General features: G+C 49.8%; 2 protein-coding genes across 4 annotated transcripts; one reads left to right on the top strand and one right to left on the bottom strand.

Annotated features, from left to right (window-relative positions):
- Positions 1-1,272: 1,272 nt before the first annotated feature.
- On the bottom strand, positions 1,273-6,464 carry dbt (dihydrolipoamide branched chain transacylase E2). 2 transcript variants are annotated; one of them, XM_029001826.1, is made up of 11 exons: positions 6,329-6,464; positions 6,003-6,135; positions 5,856-5,931; positions 5,521-5,702; positions 5,319-5,446; positions 3,663-3,909; positions 3,209-3,375; positions 3,008-3,085; positions 2,523-2,714; positions 2,250-2,321; positions 1,273-2,060 (listed from the first exon to the last, which is right to left on the bottom strand). In XM_029001826.1, the coding sequence occupies exons 1-11, from the start codon at positions 6,377-6,379 to the stop codon at positions 1,893-1,895; spliced, it is 1,494 nt and encodes a 497-aa protein (XP_028857659.1). In that variant the 5' UTR covers positions 6,380-6,464; the 3' UTR covers positions 1,273-1,892. The 2 variants fall into 2 exon arrangements, with proteins under 2 accessions (XP_028857659.1, XP_028857658.1); XM_029001825.1 differs by having other exon boundaries at positions 6,230-6,416.
- On the top strand, positions 5,803-10,822 carry rtca (RNA 3'-terminal phosphate cyclase). Of its 2 annotated transcripts, none has more exons than XM_029001828.1 (11): positions 5,803-7,275; positions 7,384-7,475; positions 8,044-8,187; positions 8,355-8,478; positions 8,590-8,648; positions 8,722-8,863; positions 8,978-9,099; positions 9,177-9,235; positions 9,466-9,560; positions 9,702-9,806; positions 9,893-10,822. In XM_029001828.1, the coding sequence occupies exons 1-11, from the start codon at positions 7,231-7,233 to the stop codon at positions 9,989-9,991; spliced, it is 1,086 nt and encodes a 361-aa protein (XP_028857661.1). In that variant the 5' UTR covers positions 5,803-7,230; the 3' UTR covers positions 9,992-10,822. The 2 variants fall into 2 exon arrangements, with proteins under 2 accessions (XP_028857661.1, XP_028857660.1); XM_029001827.1 differs by having other exon boundaries at positions 7,375-7,475.
- Positions 10,823-12,622: the final 1,800 nt, after the last annotated feature.

The following is a 12,622-nucleotide window of genomic DNA, read 5'->3' as shown; positions in this document are numbered from 1 at the left end:
TGACTTTGGGGTACATAAGAAATAAATGTTGTTGTTAATAGGCGAGCGTGTTACCCCCTCGGCTACTACCACCCTGCATCCAAGATGCCCTCAATTATTTTTTTTAAAGTGAAGTGATTGTCACATGTGATACACAGCAGCACAGCACACGGTGCACACAGTGAAATTTGTCCTCTGCATTTAACCCATCACCCTGAGTGAGCAGTGGGCAGCCATGACCAGCGCCCGGGGAGCAGTGTGTGGGGACGGTGCTTTGCTCAGTGGCACCTCAGTGGCACCTTGGCGGATCAGGATTCGAACCGGCAACCTTCTGATTACGAGGCCGCTTCCTTAACCGCTATAGACATATGACATTCCAAATCTGTGTTTATACACGAATTGTGCACTAATTATACCTTGAATAACCATTCAAGGCTCTCTCTCTCTCTCTATATATATATATATATATATATATGAAGCAATGACATGATGTGTGTAGATGAAGTGACTCTGTTCTCTTGTTCTCCATCTGTAGACTTTTGCTTGTAGGAGATCATTCGTTATTTTACAGAGTTGGGGGAGACCGACAACCAGTTCTTCACTGGGCCAGTGGTGGCATAGCCAGTAAGGAAGCAGACCTGTAATCACTGATTCGAATCCCAAACAACCGAGGTGCCACTGAGCAAAGCACCGTTCCCACACACTGGCTGCCCACTGCTCACCAGGGGTGATGGGTTAAAAGCAGAGGACACATGTCACCGTGTGCTGTGCTTCACTTTCGCCTTTCAGTTCCATAAAATATAAAAGTTAAATAAGCAACATGAGTCTCCAGGAGGCTGGTTAATGTTTTCGGTCCACGTTTTACACCAGCAAACAGGCTTCCAGACAGACGAGGCCTCTAGAACAGGGGTGTTAATCTCGTGGCTCACGGGCCACCGCATACGGATACACGATTATGGCCCAGTGACATGAAGCAGCGACAACAAACTACAGATGTCTGCAAAGTGCGCACTGCATTATGGGATCCGAGTTTGACACGTGTGCTCTAGGGCATATTACACAGACTACGAAACTTTAAACCAAAATATGCGTTGGTGCAATAAGAAACATTATGGTTTTCACTCTTTACTTTATAAAATAGGACTTGAGCGTACATGAATGCTTTCTTATTTGTAAATACATTTTAAAATGTGCCTTATTAGTGCTATAGATTATCCGGGTTACGGAACATACGAGCAATGCAATGTTTTAAATTGGAAAAAAAAAAAACAAACAAACTTTTATTTCGTCAAGATCCACACACACACATCTGAAAGAGAAGAGTGACTGGTTTTCTGGTTGACATGATCTACGTGAGCCACTCTTTAAACTCACCAACACTGATCATACAGGGAGAAGAGATTTTACCACCTTAGAGAAAAATCGCCTCACCGAGACGTAACGGTTGATCACCACAACCAACCAAGTGACCTCTGCATAACAGGAGCTTGAATGGACATCAAACAAACAATAAAAATATTATCATCATTATAATAACGCTGTGCTAGGGGACACAAAGTTCTCTAAATAATCTAGTGTTGTCATATGAGCTACATATGAGTTCTTCTCATTCCCCCCACGTCCAGCATCTTCTAAAGTGTAACCGTTAAATTTCAGTAAGGCAACCAGGGAAGACCTCATATCATATTAGCACACAGAGACGAACGAATGGCTGTTAAATACGACTTCCACAAGTCCGTGAGTGACACCGTGTCCTTATGAGTGTGCCGCCACCTGTGTAACGGCTGGGCGGTGGAGAGGGAGGAGTTAAAAGACGAACAGGGGCGCGGTAACCGCGTCGGGGCGGCAGGGCATCATGTAACTGATGTAGAAACGCCGCCGGGCGGGGCTCCCTGTGCAAGCGCAGCCTCCGCTCATTTCAAATCCAGGACCATGGCGGCCGGGTTCTCCAGGTAGGACCGCCAAAGGTTGGAGAACCTGCTCATGGTGGCGCCGTCGACGATCCTGTGATCCGCAGACCAGCTCACGTTCATGATATGGGCTTTGACTACTTCGTCCTTGGAGTTGAACCTGGGCAAGATCTGTGGATAAATGTATTAAACGCATGTTTTAAAGGCAAATTCGCAAAGAACGTCCCACACACAGTGTCCTGGAAGCCTTGATGCTTTTATCGGGCCAGTGGTAGCCTAAACCCGTAATCGGGAGGTCGCCGAGGTGCGAATGATGAAGGTACAGTCCCCACACACGGCTGGCCACTGCTCACTACTAACCTGGACCTTTCCCAGAGCGCCAATGGCCACCTCAGGCGGTAGGATGACCGGTTTAGCATACGTGCCTCCAATCTAGCGCAAACAAGAAGAACATTTTTTTTTTAAAAAAATCAATAAACTTTAAAACCCAAAATTCACAAATCCTAAAGCACCTCTGAGTGAACGAAGGAAGAGCAAAATTAAATTGAAAGAAACCAAAAATGACATTGTATTATTTAGAAACATTTCGAAACACCACACCACCAGCGTAGGCCCACGAAGGACGACACCCACCGATCCGATGTTGGAGAGGGTGAAGGTGCCGCCGGTGAGGTCCGCCGTGCCCAGCTGCCCCGAGGCTCCCAGGGCCTGCAGTCGGTTGAGCTCCACCGCGATGTCGAACACACTCAGCACCTGGACATTCTTCACGTTTGGCACCAGCAGACCCTGGCTTGTGTCCATGGCCAGGCCGATGTTATGAGCAGCCTGAGGACACATCAGGGGAGAAATTCACTTTTTACCAACACATTAGGGGTGTCTTCAAACTGAAATTGCAAACAGGAAAAAAAAAAAAAATGTTCACGTTCACATGAAATTATATTAGAAAATGGCATATTTCACAAAACCACAATTTACAGGTCACATGATGTAAAACGTTCCAATCATTATAGGAGAGAAGTGAACACATTTCGGTAGAAATACGGCCTTTGGTTTTGCACAAATTTTTTATGGAAGCACCGCTGTATATTTCACACATGCACACAAACCTAAAATCACACCTTGTAAGTGATGTTCTGGCAGCCTTCATCGACAGAGGCGTTGAGGATGGGGAAGTGGAGAAGGCCCAGCGAAGCCGCCTGTTCAGATGACATTAAAATAAAAAAATACACGTCATCACCCCTGGACGTCACATATCATGCCATTTTCCAGCAAAAAAAACAAAACAAAAAAAACCCCAATAAATTCTAGTGGCGTCGCACCTTGATGAAAAAGGGCATGAAGCTGAGCTTCACCCCACGGGCCTTGGCCACGTCCTTCAGGTCGGCGCGCAGGCGTGCCAGCTGGGTCACGTCCACCTCGTCACAGTAGCCGAAGTGTGGGATCTTCAGAGCGGCAGTCATGGTCCTCACCATCGCCTTATGGAAACCTGTTCACACGGGGAACGAGGCCTCAGAAACATTTACATTTACAGCATTTATCAGACGCCCTTATCCAGAGCGACTTACAATCAGTATTTACAGGGACAGTCTCCCTGGAGCAACTTAGGGTTAAGTGTCTTGCTCAGGGACACGATGGTAGCAAGTGGGGTTTGAACCCGGGTCTTCTGGTTCATAGGCGAGTGTGTTACCCGCTAGGCTACTACCACCCTATTTATAAGCCTTCTGGCGCTTGCCGCCTTCTGGCTTATAAACAGAACCGGCGCCGTGCAGCTACCTTTGAGGGGCTCCGTGTGGTCCTTCCCGGTGAAGACTGGCTTGGGGGCTACAGGCTGAGGGGCCGATGGGAGCCCCTTCTCTCTGGGTTTGGAGAGAGCGGCGGGCGCCGGCGTCAGGGGCGGGGGGGGCGGCCGGATCTCCTGGTGGGGCAGGATGGCCCCCGTCTGTTTCGACAGGAAGTTGAGGATGTCTTCTTTAAGGATGCGTCCATCTCTCCCGGTGCCGAGCACTTCACTCAGTTTTATCTGGATGGGGGGGTTAAGAGTCGAGAGTCAATCCTAGAAAGGAACCACCGGACACCCGCCCCTGTTGTCACAACAAACGGACCCCTGGGGCCTTCTGACCACACCCACATTCATGTGCGGCACGCTGTTTGCTGTGAAAACAGACAGATCGAACACTTGTCGAAAACTTTAAAGCCGCTCACTTCCATCGGTTGCGTTTAGGATCAGGCGCCGTGCGGCGGCCCGTGGTTAAATACGACACAGGTTCGCGCCGGAACATCTTCGATCCCTTCCATTCAGCCCTTAGCCGTGGCAACCGCGTCTCCACAGCGGCCAACGTCGAGCCTTTGATGGAGTGATGGGGGAATTTTATTTTCCACTCCCCACATTTCAGCCAAGCGGCACCGTCCATCCCAGTTGGCCCGGCAACCTGCCGGTTCGCGACGTTTATAAACAGCCTAGTGGGTTAGACACCAGAAGACCCAGGTTCAAATCCCGCTTACTACCATCGTGTCCATGAGCAAGTCTAGATTTAAATTTATTTTTTTTTTTTTTAAATAAATAAATGAAGTGATTGTCACTTGTGGTACACAGCAGCACACGGTGCACACAGTGAAATTTGTCCTCTGCATTTAACCATCACCCTTGGTGAACAGTGGGCAGCCATGACAGGCGCCCGCAGAGCAGTTTGTGAGGGGACGGCGCAAGTGGCACCTTGGCGGGTCGGAATTCGAACCGGCAACCTTCCTTAACCGCTAGGCCACCGCTGCCCCATTTAGTGGCAACAGGCACACAGAAAATCCAGCTCAGCAAATACACGACGTAGTTTTCTTAACACTAAGAATGTGCAGAAAATGTGCATATTAATAACATTTTACTTTGTCCGGCGCGTCTCGAGCTGCTAGAGTCTCATCGTCGTAGGGCAGCGTTGGCCTAGCGGGCACAGGGCGCGTGATCGGAAGGTTGCCGGTCCAGTATGTGTAACACACTCGCCTATAAACCAGAAGAACCGGGTTCAAATCCCACTTACTATCATCGTGTCCCTGAGCGAGACACTTAACCCTGAGTGTCTCCAGGGGGGGGACTGTCCCTGTAACTACTGATTGTAAGTCGCTCTGGATAAGGCCGTAAACAGAAGGTTGCCGGTTCGAATCCCGATCCGCCGAGGTGCCACTGAGCAAAGCACCGTCCCCACACACTGGTCCCCGGGCGCCTGTCATGGCCGCCCACTGCTCACTCCTGTGTGCACCGTGTGCTGTGCTGCTGTGTATCACATGTGACGATCACTTCACTTTAAATGCCGTAAATGTAATAGTATCACATTGCTTAAAAAGAACAATTGTTTTGGTCCGGCTTGCGTGCTGAATCTTCCTCATTCCATTGGCGAGCCTGCAGGTTCGCCACGGCCGCCACGGCGCTCAAATGCTCACATTGTTCTCCATCGCGAGGCGTCGCACGGCAGGCGTGGCTTGTGTCTTGAGGCCTTTGATTTCCTGGTGGGTATGTTCGTCCAGCGACACGGCAGGCGTCTCCACCACATCCTTCTCTGGGGCAACCTCTGCAGGGAAGAAGCGTATCGAATGTCAGCGGGACGTTCGGTCAAAAACGCACCGTCCTCAGGCGAGCACGCACCGTGCCCTGGGTCCGTTTCGATGTCGACAAGCGGCGATCCCACCAGGGCAATGGTGTCCACGTCATAATAGAGCTTGCGGATGACGCCGTCGTACCGGCTGGTGATGGTAACGGACGCCTTGTCACTTTGCACCTCACAGATGCTGTCAAACTGGGAAACCTTATCGCCCTCTTTCACATACCTAGGAAAACATTGGGCGCAAAGGATGAACAAAAAAATGTTTCACTTAACCATCAACCATGACGCCTATAGCGCCCCCTTGTGAAATGCGGGGGGTACCGCAATGGAAACGTCTTCACTAAAATGCACCTACGAAGAGGTTTGAAATACGTACCATTCTTTCACAGTCACCTCCATGATTCCCTCGCCGATATCGGAGAGTTTGAACTGCAGCACCGGTCCGCCTGCGGCTGAGGAGAGACGCGGAGTAAACGCCCGGAACCCCTGAAGGACAGACGCAGACGAGCGGGCCGCCGCTTACCGTAACTCGTCCTGAAGCACCGCCGGGGCTGCGGGAGGGCAGCGGGGAGGCCGCGGGGAACCACGACGACGACGGGACGCGCCGCCGCCTGGACCCGGGGGCAGCAGGGCCGGTACCGGTGACGCGACGACACCTAGAGCACACGGTGCAATTAAACCGAAAAACAAATTCACCACGAAAGACCAGCGTTCGACTAAAATACGAACTGATTAAACCACGAAACGTGCCAGTGACGAGCTGCGGGTGACCGTACACGTAGCCGGCTGGCAGACAGGAAGCTCGGAGCCGCGACATTTCGGGTTACGAGTGACGGGACCGGGACGTACCAGGCGCCGCATCGACGTGAATGGGCCTCGCACGGTGAACGCCGCCGCCATGTTTACCGCGATGGGTCCCCGCGGCGGACGTGGCGTCGCCGTCCCGCCCGCGTCGGCGGCCAACCGGGAGGCGAGCGGCGGGGGCACGCCGAGGCGGAGACGGGTTGCCAGGTCGGCTCGTTTCGCGTGGGCTGCATTTGCGGTCGTGGCTTTTAAACACCGACGCTTCTCGTTGGAGCGTTCGCGGGAGTTGCGTTGTATTCGCTCCGCGCTCTGGACAACTAGAGAGTATGCAGGGGAGCCACGTATGTTTTAGTTTGTTTCTCCGTAATCTGGCAACCCTGAAGCCGAACGAACCAACAGCAATAAGAGCTTCAGTTGGTCGATTCTGCGTGTGCTGCTTTTATTCTGTTGCAAACGAGCCCGCCTTGCGTCAACCCCAAAGGCGATGGTGTTAAATAGTGGGGTGGGGGGGGGTGCGACGTTATTAACGAAGAAGGCGGAGTCCCGCAGCGCAATGTAAATGATATAGTTACTGTTAGTGCGAGACATAACTTCCCCATAACAATGCGACGCGAGCGGCGTCTGCGCATGCGCGGCCGGTGCAGCGCGGTCCGCGTATTTAAGGAGGGGGCGAGGACTCGCACCCAAAACCTCGCTGCGTCGGGACGGTTCCCGGAGGGGGGTGGGTCGAGCGTCGCATCAGCACCTGCCGCTTTCCGGCCTGTTGTGTTGTTGTTTTTTTTTTCTCAAGTTGGCGGTCGCGACTCTCGGCTGCCGGTTACCATCGTGTTATTGTTATTATTGTTAATATTATTAGCGTCGCCGCGGAGCTGTCCGGCCAGGGCGGCCTTCACCGGGGTCGCTGATAAAGTTTACGATCAAGTGGTGCCATTCTCTACCGGCGAAAAATGGCCGCGACGGCGTTGGATGTGGACGGAAGCGTGATGGAGGGGGTGAGTAAAACGCGACCAGAACCGCACAGTCGGGTGCTTTTATTATTCCTATTCTAACGATTTTTTTTCCCCATTTTTTTTCTCGGCCGCCGCTCCAAGGGGGGACAGATTTTGCGGGCGTCCGCGGCTCTCGGCTGCGTCCACGGCGCCGCCGTCAAAATCCAGAAGATCCGGGCGGGCAGGAGCACCCCGGGCCTGAGGTAAAGCCGCAAAAGCCCGAGCTCGGACCTTTCCGTGGGGGGGAAGAAAAGTTGCGGGGTCCCGGCCGGCGTCCCCCTTCACCCCGCGTCCCGGTTTCCGCCTCGCTTTCCGCGCCCCTAATATATATATATTTTTAAACGTCCCGTCGGCCCTCTTCGCCCTCCGGGTTGTTGTTGGGGTTTATTTCGCCCGTTTTGGGGGTCCCCGGGGCCGCTCCCCGTCCGCTTTTCGCGGCCTCCTTTGTTAGTTGACCGGGAAGCACATGGCTACTTTGTTACAGCGACTGCGTTTCCATTCCCTCGTCCCACGATTTCCCACCCTCCCTTCGTTCATCGGTGCCAAGAATTTTCTTTTTATTTTATTATTTTTTTTTAACGAGCAGCAGAACTTTTATTAAATTCTTATTTAAGCTCGCTGTTACGTCGAGTGGAAAGACTTTTATTTTGACGGCTTTTTTTTTTTTTGTTGTTTTTGTTTTTTCGTCGGACGGTGTTAAGTTCTCGTTCTGTTTAACAGCAGCCGCTTTTTGTCTCTCCCTCCTGCACCCCCCCCCCCTCGCCTCGCCAGGCCCCAGCATCTGTTAGGGTTGGAGCTGGTGAGGGACATGTGCGATGGGAATCTGGAGGGGGCCGTGGTGGGCTCCTCGGAAGTCACCCTCACCCCTGGGAAAATCAAGGGTGGCAATCACGTCGCCGACACACAGACGGCCGGGTGAGACGCGTACCCCCCCTATTTTCACCTCCTTGTTTTGAATTGCCCGTGTTGGTTATTAATAATTACTAATAAAAGTCGTATGTTTGAGTTTGGGCAACGGTTCCTTTTTTTTCATCCCATGGTTTTCCCTTTCTGGCCACCTGGTGCGATCGGTATCTCTTCAGGAGTGTGAGTCTGCTGCTCCAGGTCTCCCTGCCTTGCGCTCTGTTTGCTGAGGGGCCATCGGAACTCTGTCTGAAGGGTGGCACCAACGCGGAGATGGCCCCACAAATCGACTACACACTCAAGGTCTGGAACTGATGTATATTTCAGTAGATTAAAAGTAAATAGTACAATATTTGTGTGTGTGTGTGTGTGTGTGTGTATGTATATATATATAATATTTGTTTTTGTTTGTAGGTGTTTAAGCCCATCGTGGAGAAGTTTGGAGTGCGCTTTGACTGTGATCTGAAGATGAGGTATGTCATGTGACTCCTGTACACGACCTGTTACCTGAAGAAACGGTGTCACCTCATTGTGGTCGTTCGACAGGGGCTACTACCCTAAAGGTGGCGGTGAAGTGCTCGTGAAGGTCAACCCGGTGAAGGAGCTGAGCCCCATCAACATGACCGAGCGGGGCAACATCACGAAGATCTACGGCAGGGCGTTCGTGGCTGGCGTCCTCCCTTCCAAGGTACATTTAACTCCACCTCTTTTTATGAGTTGGTAATAAGGAAGTCGTCTTGGGATTTTAATAGATTAGAACGTGTCTGTGGGCGGTAACCCTAATCTTCTCTCCACCCCCTAGTTGGCGAAGGACATGTCAACAGCGGCGGTCCGTGCCATCAGGAAAGAGATAAAGGACCTGTACATCAACATCCAGTCGCTGCAGGAGAAGGACAAGGCCTGCGGGAATGGCAACGGCATCATGTGAGTGGGCCTCCGCTTATCTGCGCGTGATCCGCGGCCGCCAGTGAGTCACTCTTTCCCCCTCTGCACCGTTACAGCATCATCGCCGAGTCCTCCACCGGCTGTATATTTGCTGGCTCAGCCCTGGGGAAGAAAGGTGAGTCGGCTCCAGGGCTTTTGTTTTTGGTGATTTCCGTCACAGAGTCGGTGTCGTTCCGTGTCATGGCTGTACCGGCGTGACCTTTCGGAGCGCACAGTGCGTGCTTTTGGCCACTAGTGGGCGACACATTACAGATAACAGCAGTGCGGTACTGTGCACGTGTATAAAATAATACCTTTTTTATAAAGGCCGGATCAGAATATGAGATGTGATTTGTTGTTGTGTAGGCGTCTACGCTGATAAAGTGGGCATTGAGGCGGCGGAGATGCTCCTCAGGAACATCAGGCACAATGGCTGCGTGGATGAGTTCTTGCAAGACCAGGTCTGTGGCTTCAAAAAAAATTTTGTTCCAAGTGCAATAATATGAAGTCGGGGTTGCCTTCCTTTCACATTTATCTAAATTTTAATTATTATTATTCTTATTTATTTATTTATTTATTTTTATTTTTTTTTGCTTTTGTAGCTCATTGTCTTCATGGCCTTAGCAAAAGGCACATCCCGAATGCGGACTGGACCGATCACCCTCCACACACAGACAGCAATTCATGTCGCTGAGCTGCTCACCAAGGTAAACCCACGTATCCACAGTCCAAGTGTTGTCGTGCTGCGGTGTGTGTGCGTGCATAGTTACGTTCGTAATGTTCATGTTCACAGGCTAAGTTTGCGATACACAAGGCGGAGGATGAAAATGCCAACAATGACACCTACATCATCGAGTGCCAGGGCGTTGGCATGGACAACCTTAATTTTTGACCCGCTGCTGCTGCCACGTCCCCTCTCCGTGTGTCGGGCGGGGAAGGTACCGGGGCTTGAGGACTTTTTAGCACGAAACACTACTGCGATTCGCCTGGTAGGCTGGCCGAATATTTGAGTTTGGATTGATCCGTCGTACCGAGTGCCAGTTTTACGCCCGTGCTTCTCCTCTGCATTAATGGTTCTTGCCCTCTGTGCCTCTGTTACTCAGGGTATTGCCTTACACTGTAATTTATTAGGCTTTTTTTTTTTTTTTTTTTTTTTTTCATTTTACCTTTTTATTTTTTTTTTTTTTTTCCTCAATCCATCTTCTTTAGCTCACTGCTCAATCCATGTGCCGTTCACGCGTAGGTAATGTTGAAAATGCAGTGCTCTGTGTGTACGCGGGCAAAAGTTGCGGCCTCCACATAGCGGCTTTATTCCTAGTAAATTATTGAAGGGTTTTTTTTTTTTTTTTTTTTTTGCGTGTGCCTCGGTCCACGCGGTCTACTCAGAAGCACGTAGCTTTATTCCTTGAAGATCTGCCTTGGTGGGGGGGGATCCCCGTTGAAAGCAGAGATTTTCAATGTGGGTGTTTACATATTATTTATAATTGTTGGGCAGGTTTTTTTTCTTCTTTAGTAAAGTTTATTGTAGGAAATGCATTTTTTTTTTCCCCCCACTTGGCTTCTGAAATTGAGAGTCTGAGTAATAATAAAATCAGAAAGTTCTTGTGTGGCCTCCAAAGAAGCTGTTTTTTTCACCAGAAATATGAACTTTATAGCAAATAGTCTTGAAACCATGTATGTAACTTTTGTTCACCTTCTTTCATAAAATATTGGCAACAACGAATGATTCTCTGAGGAGGTGTTTTCTTTGCTTTTGTAGGTCTGATTTAAAGTTATAACCAAGATAACCTTATTAATAATTTTTTTTTTTTCCTCTGTAAGTCAAGTTCACTGTTACTCAAAGGATTTTGTTTTATTTCCCCTCCACAACAGAGGGGTTGTGGTGGGATGAGAAAAGGAAAAACGTAACCCCCTCCATACACAGCTTGTCCCCTTCAGCCCCATTGTCCCTCCGTCTCAGCACCATTAGGCTGGCAGATGCAGGGACAATGGGTGGAAAGAATGGGCGAAGTCATGTGATAATGAATGAATATGCAAAGTGTTGCAGCGGGGTCTGGGAAGGGCGGGCAGACATTGTTCGGCCGGGGGGGAGTCTCCGTGGGGAAGTGGGCGGGGCCGCATTCAGGCCACTGTCACTCAAAGCGCAGGCTGTCTTCTACATCTGTTGCCTTCGCGGCCCTCTGGCCTCCTCGCCTCCCAAACAAGTTCCCTTTTATCGAGAGTGGCGACGGAACGGTGGATTTCATCGGCTTGTCCGGCAGCGTTTCACGGACTCGGTCCTGTCGCTGAGCCGCCCGGCCCCTGCCTCAGAAAGGCCGTTACGTAACGCGGGACCTGATCAGTGGCGACCAGCCGCCCTGCTTCCGGCTCCTCCACTAAGCCACCTTCCCACACTTGAGCGGCGAGCGCCTCCGTCTTGGGTGGAGTTTGTTTGTACGGTGGTTTGTTGAGCTTAGTTTGTCACACGGTGATCTGTTTAAAAGAGTCCAGGCTTTTGTGCCGATCATAAGAAAGGAATGAAAAGGCCAATGCGAGGTTATTGTGGGACAGGTATGCAGAGAACTATGCACGTTCCATTGTGCTGGGATCATTTTTTTTTTTTATTTAAAAGACTGACCTGTAATAAGCAGCAAGTTGTTAAAGTAGACATTTGGTGCTCGTAGTGAATTATTTTGCCACTGAAGATTACCCAGCCAGGGTAAGACACGACCCCCTCCAGAAGTGACATTTATTTTAAGGTCCTGCGCTGAAAATATTTATGCTCTGTGGTTCTGAATGCTTACAAGTTGTGAAAAGTTTTATTTATTGTCATTTCCACCGTCTCAGCCATACACAATGGAATGAAAAGATGGTGCAAAAAGTGTAAATGTTTTCAATGAACATCGTGCAATCAAGCAGTTACAACTAGTGATGTAATTACTGTTTAAAAAAAAATGTAAAAAAAATTATACTTTGGTTACCAAAGTTGTCTATGGGGGGGGGAATTGCATTACGAATGGACAATAGCAAAAAAAGAAGCCCATTAAAGAAAGATCCTTACCGGTATCTCCAGAACTGGTTTCCCGTGAGGATTTGTCTGCAGCATGCAGTACAGGCCAAAAGTTTGGGCACACCTTCTTATTCAGTGTGTGTGTGTTTTTCGTTTTTTTTTTTTTTTTTTTCTTTCCCCAATGCCTTCAGTGATAATCTACCAATGTAAATAGCCATCTGGACTGGGTTCAGGTCTGGTGACTGTAGAGGCCAGGTCTCCACTTTTTGTTAAGTACAGAACTCCACATGTGTTCATTCATAGTTTTGATGCCTTCAGTGAGAATCTAGATAAAGAAAACATGTTGAATGAGAAGGTGTGTCCGAACTTTTGGCCTGTACTGTATGCAAAGTTACTATTTTAGTGTTTAGTACACTTACAGCATTTACCAGATGCCCTTATCCAGAACACCTTACGATCAGTAGTTACAGGGACAGTACAGGGACAGGGGTGACTATAGTAGAATCGCCCCTGGACAAGCATGGCTGATAGTAG

Source organism: Denticeps clupeoides, chromosome 13 (assembly GCF_900700375.1).
Source record: "Denticeps clupeoides chromosome 13, fDenClu1.1, whole genome shotgun sequence".
Classification (NCBI taxonomy): Eukaryota; Metazoa; Chordata; class Actinopteri; order Clupeiformes; family Denticipitidae; genus Denticeps; species Denticeps clupeoides.
The sequence above is the reverse complement of the archived record's forward strand: the minus strand, read 5'-3'. Positions and strand labels throughout refer to the sequence as shown.

Bases quoted from the DNA above. Each gene is read 5' to 3' on its own strand.
- dbt (XM_029001825.1), bottom strand. From the start codon at position 6,379: ATGGCGGCGGCGTTCACCGTGCGAGGCCCATTCACGTCGATGCGGCGC. The intron at 3,376-3,662 runs GTAGCTGCACGG...CCGTGTGAACAG, and splicing joins CCACACGGAGCCCCTCAAAG to GTTTCCATAAGGCGATGGTG. The intron at 2,322-2,522 runs GTGGGTGTCGTC...TGTTTGCGCTAG, and splicing joins CCCTCTCCAACATCGGATCG to ATTGGAGGCACGTATGCTAA.
- rtca (XM_029001827.1), top strand. From the start codon at position 7,231: ATGGCCGCGACGGCGTTGGATGTGGACGGAAGCGTGATGGAGGGG. The intron at 8,864-8,977 runs GTACATTTAACT...TCCACCCCCTAG, and splicing joins CTGGCGTCCTCCCTTCCAAG to TTGGCGAAGGACATGTCAAC. The intron at 9,236-9,465 runs GTGAGTCGGCTC...GTTGTTGTGTAG, and splicing joins CTCAGCCCTGGGGAAGAAAG to GCGTCTACGCTGATAAAGTG.